The following is a 13,940-nucleotide window of genomic DNA, read 5'->3' as shown; positions in this document are numbered from 1 at the left end:
ATGTCTATTTAAGAACACATCCACATGCATTTCCATCACTCAGCCAGAACACATTCACCTCCCAGAAGCTAACACTGTAAGATATGGAAAGAGAGAGGGAGAGAGGGAGAGAGGAGACCTTTAGTCCACCTACTGGCTTCACTAAAGGCAATGAATCCAGCCCCAGCTCATTTCAAGTAGGTTCAATTGTGTCAAAGGTTACCCACAAGCTATTTCTAGATGATTTATAGCTGATGTCTACAGATCTCTTCTTATTTTAATGATAACTTCAATACAGACGTTAAGACATTCTTTGTCTTCACAGAAGTGTATGAGAGGGAAGCTGACATCTTAAAAAAAAAAAAATTCCAAGAGGCTGATTCACTATTTCTGAGCAGGGCCAGCTCTGGGCAGTTTTTATATCTTATCCAGAGGAAAGAACGGGAGGGAAAAAAAAGACCTTCCCCCTGCTCTTTTTTCTCCAGTACTAAAGCTGCTATGTTTTCTGATTTATTCTGGGCACCGATCCTAAGAGCACTGAGTCAACGTGTGTATCACCAGTTAATTATGTTCAAGACAAAACAATAACATAGTATAATTTCATCGCTTCATTAGTAACAACAGATACTTATATAGCCTTATTTTCTTCTGTTTGAGCCCAGAACAATTTACAAAGTGAGTCCCAAATGATACTATCACAAGAATCCTTCCCAGCTCTAGACTGTAATCTTTTGGTGGTGAAGAACAATAGTGCAGAAGAAGCTGCAGCAAGACATCCTGCATCTCTTTGAAATTCTAGATGTCATGCCTGTATAGCCTTTAAAGTTTTTCAACTTAGGGATTATTATTTTTAGCCTCAAAATTTGGTGTGTGTGTACTCTTGTGTGAGTGTACACAAGATCAGCATGCACACATGCATGCTGGGCAGCCTTAATCTCTATCTTGAGAGCACCAGCCAGTCTTCTCCAGGTTTGATGATGGAATGAAGCCATCAAAGGTCCTGCATCAACTGCATGAAGATACAATGGGATAGTGGAGGGGTATGCTCTAAACCTCTCATGTCAGGAGAAGCCTCCAATGCTTACCCACATGTTAAAAGACATCACAGGATCCCCCAGAGAGGTACTTTGCATCTCCAGCCAGGGTCTAAATATTGTGAGACTTCACAAATGAAACCAGGTTTCTGGCACTCTTTGAACATTTTGCTCATTTTGCAATGAACACAGAAGAAAAAGTATCTGTTCAGTTTGTTCTGGTCCATAGGCCTCTGAATGTCTGTGCAATTTTCTCACTTAGTCTAGCCAAAATGTTGTGGTTGTCATCTTTTTTCACAAGCCAGCCCCAATAAACTTTACTTGTTTGGTACATTGGTGATTCTCCTGGGTATTACAACACCACATCATCCTGCTTATGAGTTGAAGTTCACTGGAAGAACTCATTTTGGGTAGACAAATTCTTATTACCAAGGCTGTGAAATTAAGAACAGTAAATCCAGATGTAAAATGTAGTGGTCAAACAGTCATGTGACACCATTTTAGCTTCTGATATCGCAAATGAAATGCTACTTGACATGCACTTCTCAGCCAAATGTATGTGTTGCATTTCCCTGACCCCAAATTAGGCCATGCCTTTTACAGAGAACATCGAAAGCACAGGCTATCTATACATTTATAATCAATAAAAAAGCAAACAGAGATGAATTACTTCATCCCAGAGTTTTAATTGCTGGCTCTATTTTCAGCAGACATTAGAATAAGATAAGAGTATCCAGAAAGGGGAAGGTTATTTCAAAGAAGACTCAGGCTATTAGAAACAGGCACAAAAGGGTTCGTTTCGACCCACAAGCAAAGCAGTAAAAAACAACGGAGTTCAGACCAGAAGGGCTCAAAACTGAGGCAACCAAGAGCAAAACTCAAAATATATTAACTTACAGTGGTAACCTAAAGTCTGCACAGCTCTTAGCATGGTTCAGGATAAAAATAATCACTGACCTGGAATGACTGCAGCCCTTAGAGAGCTACCTTTGGAAAGAAAGAAAAATCACAAGGATCTTACATTAAAAAATACTCTCCAGAATAGTTACATATATGTATGTTTTCTTCCTAATTGGACACTGAATTAAAACGACCTCAGTAATTCTGTCACTGTATGCCTCCCTTTTCTGCTACAGTGCCTCACAGTTTTCTCTGGAGCATTTTGGAGGAATAAATGTACCCCTGAAACTCAACTTTAAGAAGCTTTTTGTGCCAGTTTTCCTGTGGATATGTCACATTGAGTTGTGTTTGTCACTGCATAACTCCTGTTGTGTTCTGTTAGCCTGAAATCCTGTAACACGATGTGGCTGATTCATGACGTGACATGTCACTGCCTAGCATGTCAGTTGAAAGCCCATACAAATCCATGTGTTACATCTCCACACACACTTAGCTCTTAGAAATGGCCTCTTATTTTAAATGTACTAGCAGGTGCTGGCACATCCACTCAAAAAAGTTTAAGAAGCACTAATCACTTAATGAGACACTCCAAGGTATATTCTTTCTGTAGCATCATGATTGGAAATTGGAAAGCCTTCTCTGCAGCGGTCTCCTAAGTGACAAGGTCTTTCTCTCATATACTCAGCATGTCAAGACATTGAGCAACCTTTTATCAAGGACTTTTTTTCTTAATAATTTATTTTTTCCACATATGCCCGTCATGGCATTAGCCTATCTTTCCTTTGAAAGCAGCAGGGAAAAATGTAGCAACCGAAATGAAATGAACAGAAACTAAACTCATCATTAGTACTAAAAGTACACATTTGAATTTGTCATTTGGCATCATTAGTGAATAAAAACACATGATTGAGATCAAAATATTTTAACTGTTTCATATATTAGCTTATACCAAATTACCTCAAAAACCACAGTATTTGCTGCCTCAGTTTGCCTGCCTCTAATGTTCCTTGGATGTTCTCAGATGTTCTCTCTGGATACTACTAAAGCATTTTTACCAGGAGATACTATGGTAGAAAGTGTAATTTTGCTGAGAAATGATTATGAGTCAGTAGAATTGCCAGCATGAAGGTCTTCTATGACTTTGGACTGCAAATGAATGCCACTTGATTCAAATAATAACTCAAAGATAATGTTTTATTTGGTACTCTTGAAGCCTCTGAGATAGATTAAGTTTCACCCATGATAGCCTGAAGCTTTTTATTCATACGACTCCAGGAGCTAGGACTTCAAGGAAACTACCTGTTATAAAGTCACAACATGTAGTTACACTGCTCTGAGAAATGAGTACGTTCCAAATTGCTGATTTGCACACAGTTTCTCTGAAACCCTTTTCCCCACCATTTCATTTAACACTAAACAAGTCAAAATGAACTTTGTAGAACAAACACGTTGTTCTCAGAAGCTTCACTGAAATATTTGCCAAGCACTTCATACCACTCCAGAGCTAATACTAACCCATAATAAACTGCCTCTGAAAATAAAATGGACTCCTCTACTCTGCTGCTAGCGTTGCTTCTATTCAACTATCCATTGCTATCAGGGATTACAGATTAACATGTTTCAGCCTAAAAAAAATAGCTGTAGAGCTATGGTAATCATTCAACACCGGGTATAGGAGTATCAGAAAATGTATTTCTTTAATGCCTAGCTTGAATTGCATTCTGCCTGAATATGTAAAGAGGAATTAATTTCAAATTTAGTACTTAACATGGAAGCAAATGACTCTTCTGCAGACAAAGCAAGCAGCTTCCAGAAGCAGCTAGACTGATCGTATTAGAATTCAAATTAATAACAAATGCTACCTCCCAAGATGAACTTCACATATTTCTCCTCAAGGTTAGTACCCCTTCCACAGCAGGAATAATCTGTTTTAAATATTTTCCAGCTACCAAAAGGTGAGGATGTTCAACAAAAACACTGCAGCCAGAAAAATCTAACTTTTCCTTTTTTCGTTATGCAACTCCATGTTCCACACTTTCCTTAAACACTTTTACTGCTATTCTTGAGATGGCATGACCAACCATGAACATCCATGCAACAGCTAACCTGGTGGCATTAAAAAAACTCAAATGTATGATATTTGTTTGGGAGCCCCTCAGCCTCACAAAATACTGCTCTTTCTCACTCAAGTATTCTTTTCTAGGATGGGCAGAACTGCCATACAGCTTTCGCAGAAGACAATGCTGATTTCCAGAATAAGACAAAGATCTGGAACCAAATATTATGTCCCAGCTCTGCTGAATGCTGAAGGATTCTGAAATTGAACTGGACTGAAAGTAACAGTGCACAGTACAATAGCTATATCTTCAGCATTAAGCCACTGTTGTGGATCATTTAACCATAAAAGAAAAAATCTACCTGCCCTATACTCCCACCTTTCCACTTTATTTACAGCAAGTAAAGGAAGGCATTAGCAGGAAAGAACAGTAATGAATTAGTAAGAAGCACACATTGCAGATTTGTCATTACCACTTTGCTTTACATCTTTGTTGCTCCCCATCTGATTTCTGAAGATCTCTTAGAGAAATGCTGTGGTATTGCTTAATTCATGTAACTTGCCTTTGTTTTCTAAGTGCAGATTTCAGAGCGTGTTTCTCCCCCCCTCCACCCCTTTTCTCTTCATTATGTTTTCTTCTGAGTTTTCCTTACAAAAAACACCAACTGAGCCCGAGTGAGGGCTGATTTTCTACCAACTCAACTTGAGAAACAGGCTCCTGCCAGAGAGACATAGTATCAGGAAATATAGCTGTGGAGAGTTAATCTAAAAAAGCATCCTAGAAGCCCCTCCATGTATTTATTTTTAGGGAAGTAGGGGGTGTGGGATGCGGAGAGAATTCTGCGCAAGTCTCTACTGTTGCTGCTGCTGCTTTTTAGATACCACTATTAACGCTGTTCTTACTGTTTGGAACGCACTTACTATTTTAGAAGAGCATCTTAAGAAGTTCCATTAACACACATCACTTCATTGTGCTCTGGCAAATGGTTTAAAGTCATTGTTTCTATGCCTGAACATCATATACAGGAAGGAGAGCAAAGACGAGAATAGTCTTAAAGATTCTGTCATCAATTCTACATCTTATTTGTATGGGATTAAAAGCATAGCAGCAAAAGAAAAAGGCTTCCAGGTAAAGAGATATTTGGCTACAAAGCTCTCCATTAAGAATGGACACTGATGTTAAACAAACAGCACAGCAACAAGTAGCATAGCACAGATAATGCAGATGAGGTCTCAGTTTCCAGCTCCCTATACACTGCTGCATCCATGATAATGTTTTCCTTAATTATCTTACAGCTACTTCTAACCTGTTGGATGGACTGACAAGGGGATTGAGAAATACAAGCACTGAATAATGTTTCAAATGTAGCGATACATAATATTTTAGTGCTGACTGCTATTCTTGCGCAGAAAAGCTTAATAGATTGACTTACAAGGAGATTTTTATTTTTAATCAAGAGCATAGAAAGAATTATGAACAGCCCAGGAGTTCTCAGAAACACAAGTGCCTTGCAAATCTGCCAGATAAACCTTTTGTTTACGTAACCTCCATGTTGTAGCAGGAACAATGCCTCTTACAAACTTTAACAAGAACTTTGTTCTTCACACTAAAATACCCCAGTACTCCTTTTACTGAAAATAAAAATGCCTTAATTTCCTGCTGCTTAGATAAGCATTCAGCAGCTACTGAGCTCTTCAACTGATAGAGGACAGTAATTGCCAACAGTATGCAAGGTGCAAAGGAGAAGTTTCAGACAGGATCTTATTTTTGAACCCGTTTGCAGACAAGAAAAAGAGTTTAGCCCCATCTAACACAGGAAGCGACACCATTTGATCACCTGTCCACAGCAATGATCAACTGTCCTTATAAAGATACAGTTGTCCTCTTCATAGCAGAACATCTAGTTCATGTCTCCAAAAATATTTGGTAATACTAAACAAAGGGAAATGTTACAAAAAGCAAACACGGTTATCCTTCTGCATTTTAACAGTAATGTAGCTATTATTTCCAGAGCTGAAATTGAATACTTTTTTGCAACATCATGAAAAATAATGTGATCAGGACTGGGAAATGTGAGGATACAAGAAAGCTGTGTGTCTACTTATCAGCTAGCCTTGTGCAATAGCCATAGCTTGATGTGTCAAGCAAGCTGATGCAACTTACCATGTACATAATGGAGCCTAATTCTTTTCTCCAACATCTCCCTAGGACAAATTTTCAAATTCTGTGCTATCATACAAAAGAGAGAAATATACTCAGCTGACAGGGCTTAGGATAGTCAGCTAAAATGAAGTTCAAGTCAACAATTTGTTTGAAGTAGAATCAGAAATATCATCCAGATGAGTGTTTTTATTACTAGGCAGTTTTATGGCTGTTTTCCTTCTCCCTCCCTTCAGATACCTTTTTTTTCCTTTGTATTCTTATTCTGAGTCAAGAGATTTTCTACTCAAACTGGAAAGTACAGTCTCATCCCCCAATTTGGACTAGGACAAGAAAATCCCCAAACAGCTCCCTACAGCTTACTTATTTTTTCCTAATAACACCGTCTACAGTGTATTTGAATTAAAATTCTCATATCCAAGGGCTCCTATCCTTTTTTTTCGTCCCTGGTATCAAATGTATAATGCCTCCTGTTTTATGTATTTTATACATGAAGTGTATGAAGTGTCAGAGGTGGATGTTAGTGGTATGGCAGTACAGGTTGGACCTTCCCACCAATGTTCTGCTACATATTGTTGCCGTGTAACAGATGGCAGGAGAGGGGCAGTCTGACAAAGTGGTGTCTGACATGGAAATGTGTATGAAGCAGAAGTGTGGCACTGAATTCCTTCATGCAGAAAAAAAATGGCACCCACTGACATTCTTCAATGCTTGCTGAATGTTTATGGGAATCAAACAGTGGATGATGGCTGATGTGCTTCAGCAGTGATGAATCACAGAATCATAGAATTGCAAGGTTGGAAAGGATCTGCAAGATCATCTAGTCCAACCGTCCTCCCATCACCATTGCTACCACAAGCACCAACCCATATCTCGTGGCTCCTCACCCAGATGCCTCTTAAACACTGCCAGGGACTGTGACTCCACCACCTCCCTGGGCAGCCATTCCAGTGCCTGACCACTCTCTGAGAGAAAAAGTTCTTCTTTATGTCTAACCTAAACCTCCTCTGGTACAACTTGCGGCCATTTCCTCGGGTCCTGCTCATTGCCTGGGCGAAGAGGCCAAATCCCTCTTCACCACAACCTCCCTTCAGGAAGTTGTAGAGTGTTATAAGGTCTCCTCTGAGCCTCCTCTTCTCCAGACAACATGACAACAACATGACAACAACATGAAAGACAAGCTACATTCTGGATGGCCAGACAGACTTTTACAAGCAAGGCATGCAGACTCCTTTTCATCACTGGTGAAAATACATAGTTAATGGTGGTGACTATGTTGACATACAGTGTTTTCACACTATTTTGCTCTATCAAATAATGGTAATGTGCTCTTTGTATCTGTTTTAATTTCCACAGAAGTGAACTAGGAGGCATTACTTTCAGAGTGACCTATAGCTGGTAATCAAATCAACAGTGACTCAGCTGAAGTTTTACATCCAGGCTTGCCTTGACTGGTAAGAAATGAGCAAACATGCTGCTCATCCCTTTCTGTCCTTCCTACACTACAAGAAGGATGCGAGACACAGCTGATGCATGTGGCAGAAAATGTCACAAGATATTCCTCAAATTGGAAGAACTTCCCCTAGAGAATCTCTGGACATTTTAGAGCCAATCTGTCCTGTGGTATAGAGACAAGCTCCAAGTCTTTCAAATGAGATTCTACCGCTGACTACAGGTGACATGAAAACTTTTCAATCCAGTGTTTATTTATATAAAATAATATGACAATAAATCATCTTCAATTAATTATTCATACTGATATTTGTCTGGATATTGCAGCTGAGTAGAATCTGACTGTGTATATCCAACTGCGTAGTGCTGTTTCTGGCTTGACTGAAACCCATTTCCTTTCCTTGTCACAACTCCCAGGTGCTACTGCTGAGCAAATAGTAGCATCACTGCCAGAAGTATTTGAAAAGAACAAAAAAATTGATTTGGACAATCCATGTGTTGTTGCCACTGATGGAGACACAACTGTGAGTAAGGTTACGGTTGAGGTCATAACGAGGTTAAAAGGAATTTGCCCAGGAATTCTCTCCTGTCGCATTTCACACTGAAGTGCTCCTTTTTTCAGCAGATGCTACAGACAGTGCACTGTGCTCTATGAAGTACTGGGAATCATTTAGCTACATTTATGAGCTACACTGAAAATTCACTCCTGAAATACTGTACTTGAGAGGCTACATGGAAAGGGCTAGGACAGTACATCGCATAGGCACTAGGATGCTATATTTATACCTGCAACATAAAAAAATGAGTAGGACTGAACAGGGCCCTGGCTGTTTACAAGTGAGAGTAATGTTGCTCTTCTTATTCAAGAGCATGATGTACCTCACCTGATTTCAGTGAAGATGGCAATTGTTAGGCGATGATCCAGGTACCATGGTAAGGGTCACTGCTCAGATAAACTTATTTACTATAACAGTGCCTCCCCTCCTCCCACCTTGGGTACTTCTGTTCAAGCAAGAGGCTTGAAGTTCATCACAATATGGGTTGGTTAAGTTATCCTGCCTAGTCATTATCTTCACCTTTGTCTGTCATCTCCTACTTATTTGTGAGCGTGCAACCACCTCAAACACCCAAGCTGAGCAGCATGCAAGCATTTACAGGATCAAAGGCAAAATGTGCTTAAGACAGACTTTGGAAATCCAGCACAATTTGGCAAACTTAAAAGATAGTTGCTTTTCAAATGGGTTGTGGAGGAGGCCTTGGTAAATTTGAATGGTATGATTAGCATACCGGCTGTTTTTAAAACTGCTCAAGAAGAAGCTGTGTTAAAATCCATTTCCGCAAGACACACGCATTTTCTTTTGGATGGAGTCCACAGCTCTGTTTCTTAAATCAATTTTTCTGGCACGGAGATTTCTTCTTGGAAGAATGTACGACACCAGTTCAGTTTCCTAACCAAAACTTGACAGAATGTGTACAGCACGGCATAATGGCATCTCTCTGCTTTATGGTTTCCTAAAAGTTACAGTACAGAAACCTAGGAAGTGAATTTGACTATTCCAGGTCACATCTGTCGAAAGGCGGGTGAGAGAAGAGAAGACACCAGGTTAGCCTGCCCAGCATAGTGTTCAAACACTGGTGAGGGCTGCTGATAAAAGGTTTGCCAAAATGGGAGTTGCCAAGATCTTAAAGGAGTTTTGGGGATGTGTTCAAGTCTTACTAGATTTAAAGGATGATCCTTGGCAAACTCCCTCTGATGCTTCTCAGCATTTCTAGAGCCAGCAGTTGTTCCATCTGCTGCTGAAGCCGACTTTGAAGAATCCTTGCAAAGAGCAGCATACTAACTTTAACACTATTCAAGAGGGAAAAAACACAGCTTTTCAGAGTGACCTAGATGTTTGCCAGGAGCTTGACACACTCTCAGGTAAGGCTGTCTCCTTGTCTCCAAACACTTGAGTGTATTTTCAATGCTGCGCCAGTGTAAACTGCGGGCTGAAAATAAAGATTCAGCAAACAGCATCTAATGAGAGCTTGTCTAAAGCATTAACTGTTCATTGTGGAGGTCTGACATGCCGTAACAGTGAAAAAGACCACCACGAACTTACTTTGTGAACCAAGTCGATGCTGGCGTTAATTAAAAAAAAAAAGGCTGTTAAACAGACAGATATGGCCTGGTAACAGATTAAAAAAATATATTAATAAAAAAATAAGAACAAACATTATGTTTATGAAAATGTTAAATACTAACATGCTCTGCAAAAGCCAAGGAAGACCCACAAAGACACAGAGGTGTTTAGTTTCAACATATAAGCTTCAGTTTCTGCCACTATGAGGGATTTGCCAGCGTGTTTTCTGAGCCAGGCCATGGCACTATTGTATAAGCTTTATTCTAATTATTGTAGGCTTTATAAAGGTTCCTTTATCATTTAGTATTATAAATAATTGTGCTTCTAGGCTGGAGTTCAAAGCTCAGTACAGCATTCGCACAACACCACAGGCGGGTCAGGTGACCTTTCTCCAATTCTCCTCTCTCTGGTGCTGAGGACAGACAAAGTGGTATGTCTGTCATACGCCATTACCATTAGAACAGAATCTTGTTCTTTTATTACAACTGAACTCCGCCGGATTTCTCAGCAGGAATGCTAAGTGAAATCAATGTCTTGGATTTCCAGGCTGAGCTTGGAGGTCACAGCCACTCTATCATTTCTCAGCATTATCCTTTCTCTTTCTCTCGCTCTCTCTCTGAGCCTCCAACTGGCACACAGCAGATTGAAAACAGCATGCATCACAGGGCTCACGCTGCACAATTTTACAGCCTTTTGGAGCCCCCTTCCTTTCCTCGTGGCCCACTCTTTTTTTTTCAGCAATCTGCAAGTAAGTTTTGTTTGTGTCCTACAAGACTGCAAGCCAAAGGCACTGGGACACCTAGGAGTACGAGAAAGCAATAAAACACAAGAGAGAACATAGCTGATCTTGACAGCTGCCAGCAAGACGGTTGTGCTTGACGTTAACCTTAGATACAGAAGGCTTTAAAATTCCACAATTGCCACAAAATAAATACTGTGTCCCCTTAGATCTCACCAGAAGTCCTGCATGCACACAAGATCCAAAATCAACACAGGGATGTTAAGTGCAGTGGGTCTAGCAAGCCACTAGCCACACACAAAAACCCACGTGAAATGCACAAAAATCTTGTTAACCATAGACACAACATTCGGGAAAAAAAGGACCATCAGGCACTGTATGGCTTTGTGATCCCAGCTCTACAGAACATAAAAGGCCAAGCCAAGGATAAACTTCGGGAATCCAGAAAGTCTCTACAGAGGAGCAAAGGAAGAAATGTTGACCTAAAGACTGATTTATTTAACACAACAGCCCCTGGTTCCACACCATCTACTTTATCCTTGGACTCACTGAGCTGACAATGGTATTATGCAATTGTCTGGTTATTTTTAATCTGGGCTACTTTACTGTTAGGGTATAAAAAACAAGACACTATTGTCAATTCAAGGAATCTTTCCTGACATGATAAAGGACATGGACAGTGTGCTAGAGGACAGTAAAAAATTGAAAGGACAAATTTTATCAAGCTCTTGCTGTCATCCAAATGAGAGTGCTTCTTCCCTGCGTTCCTAAGCTAAATTCTTCCTAACTATTTTGCAATAACTAACAAGTGCCATTCAGTTTTGACTGGTTACTTTTGCTTAGCTGAGGTGTATGCTGAGCATGTCTTCCCTTGCATGTAGTGTTTTTTTATAACTACAAAACTGGCTAAGCACTGTCAGCGTTATGCAGTTGTGACTGCAAGCTGCTAACTCGACCTCTTAAATGAGTGCAGACCTGATTGCCCAGCTATGGCTAAGACTATTCATCAGACCCCTTTGCTGTCTAAGCAGATCTCAGCTTAGTCTGCAACATAACACACACTACCTCAGAGACTTATTCTTCCATAAACTCCCAGTGGGCCCCAGGACAGGATCTGACTACCTTTGAGATACCCTACTGGTTTCTAAATTGCTGATCTGACTGTAGTTTGGAGTCCTGAAAGGAAATGGCTGTTGTGTGCTGGCACAGGAGGCCTGTCACCCTGTACACTATCCATTACTGAAGATGGAGGGAATCACAATGTGATAGCTAGGGTACTGCAAGGGAACTCACTAAGGCTATTCTCTTATTTCACACAGGCATCATGAAAATAAAGCTGAGAGACACACAGAGAACAATCAGAAAAAAATGTACATGCAAGTCTCAATACTGCCCGGAACACTATGCCACAGGGCCTGGTACAGTACCTTGCTTTTGGGTGGAGGGCTGTTTGTGCTCTTGTCTGTGTGGATGCTGGTAGGCGATACAGCAGCACCGAGGTTACCCTGGGATATGCCAGGTATCTTGCCTCCTGGAGATACTTGCATTGCAGCAAGTTGGGCAGCATACAACTGCTGTAAAAACAAAAACAAACATGCACACAAAAAGAGACAAAGAAAGAGAGAGAAAAAAAATAATCAATAAGTCATTTTCCAAAAACTTCTCCTACTGTAGACTTTATCTTTACATTCTGATGGCTATTTTTTTTATTTGGCATACTGGCATATTCCAAGTCAAGAATCGTTATCTCAAATTTTGTAATTCATTCCTCAGGGAATGAATGACAGACATCACTATGAGAAGTGTCCCAGCTTTCACGTGTGTGCAGGGTTTCAAAACAAGTAACAAAAGCTAACCTTCGTGCCTTGCCTGAACCACTGGGCAATCCTTACTTTCCTGAGAGGCCTCAGCTGTGACAGCATCTCCAACAATAATATGCATTATTTTCATGGTGTGAAATTCACACCATGTTTAATATGTCAGTCACTGTGCTACCATTTTACATTTCTTTACATTTATTTCTGTGATTGTCTTGTATGCATAGGCTATAACGTGTTAGGGGCTGGGAATGACAAAATTTTGTTCTGCATTTATTGTAAAAGTCCTCTCAGATGGGTCCTGGAGCACCAATACATATAAATATAAAAATACTGTTGGTTACATGCTGTCAATTAGCAATTGGAAGCTCCAGTCAAGATTAAGAACTCTTTTAGTGGAAAATGGAAAATATATATGGAATGGTAACGTTTTACTCCCTTAAAACCAAACCAGTGAGGCACTCCACTTGAATATTAGCATGTGAATAATTACAAACACAGTCACCTGTTTAAAGTTAAGCTCTACATTAAAAGTTTCTCAGTGGTCAAAAGCAGAGAGACAACAGGCAATGCCTGGAAGCTTTGTTGACTTCTCAGTAAAAAGTGGAGAAAATAAAACACAGTGGGCAGCAATTGTTGATGCTTTGTGAATAGCAAGAAATTCACATGAAGCCAAATAGAAGTTGGATACCTGAGAGAGCAGGTAATGTAACTGCAAAGACCTTGAGTCCTCAGACTCAATGACTCATGCTATGTATTATTGGTACTGGGCAGTACACCTGTAATGTGCAACACTGAGCAGTGGTGCACTCTGCCTGCAGGTGCTAACAGAGCTTCTGAGATACAATGTGTCAAGAGATAACATGCAGGAACATGGAAGTGGACTTGAAAAATGTTAAGATCTTCAATATGTCTAGTCTAAAACAGTCTTGTTTGTGCTGCTTAGTTGTTCTGCTGTTGTTTTTTAATTAATTGCATATGCTGATAAAAGAATGAAGGTCAGAATGGAGGACACAGTGGAACACTAACCAATCCCAGCAAGTTTGAAAATGAGGATTCAGTGTAATAAGCTTAATGGGAGTATTCCACATAGAACTGTGCAAAAGGTAAAGAAACACTGCTCATGTCAGTTCAGAGTATGTAGGTCCTGTAGCAAAGACTTAACTCGATCAAATGAGGAAGATTTACTGTTCCAAGGCTAGGACAACTCAGCGGAGAAGAAATGAGTAATGCATGTACATCATCTCTGCTCTGGACTTTGTTCCATGGTTTCCTGTACAAACTCTTCTCTTCACTGGTAAACAATCTTAACCCTTTCACGCAATTAATAGCATCTCATTTCTACTCCGGTAAGTGTAATCAGGCACCAAGTTCTTACTTATTTTTCACTCATTCTATTCTTTTCAGACTTCCTATTCCTTTCAGTTTTGAATCCTTTGAATCTCTTCTTCTACTCTGATCACTGCTTGTTCCCTATTTTTCTTACTTCTTAATCACCATTTATCCATCTCTCTGCTTAGTCTCACTCTCCTCCCATATCACCCTTCATTCATCTGTTCTCTCCCTGCCTCTTCCTCAAATTTATTTATTCATTTATTCCATGTTACCCTCAGCCAGCCAGAGCCAAATAGATGCAAATCAACTACAGATAAAAGTCATCAAAAACAATCCAGCCACAA

General features: G+C 40.0%; 1 protein-coding gene across 17 annotated transcripts in view; it reads right to left on the bottom strand.

Moving 5' to 3' along the window:
* Positions 1–13,940, bottom strand: part of SOX5 (SRY-box transcription factor 5) — a 637,312-nt gene that overhangs the window by 47,239 nt on the left and 576,133 nt on the right. For 16 of the 17 annotated variants that reach the window (XM_048933367.1, XM_048933363.1, XM_048933368.1 and 13 more), the window contains one exon: positions 11,872–12,018. In XM_048933367.1, coding sequence (XP_048789324.1) covers positions 11,872–12,018 — 147 coding nt within the window. The remainder of the gene's footprint in view (positions 1–11,871; positions 12,019–13,940) is intronic. The other variant, XM_048933359.1, reaches the window with a different exon arrangement.

The sequence above is a fragment of the Lagopus muta genome, chromosome 1 (genome assembly GCF_023343835.1).
Source record: "Lagopus muta isolate bLagMut1 chromosome 1, bLagMut1 primary, whole genome shotgun sequence".
NCBI lineage: Eukaryota > Metazoa > Chordata > Aves > Galliformes > Phasianidae > Lagopus > Lagopus muta.
Note: the sequence above shows the minus strand (reverse complement) of the source record. Positions and strands in the feature narration are given on the sequence as shown.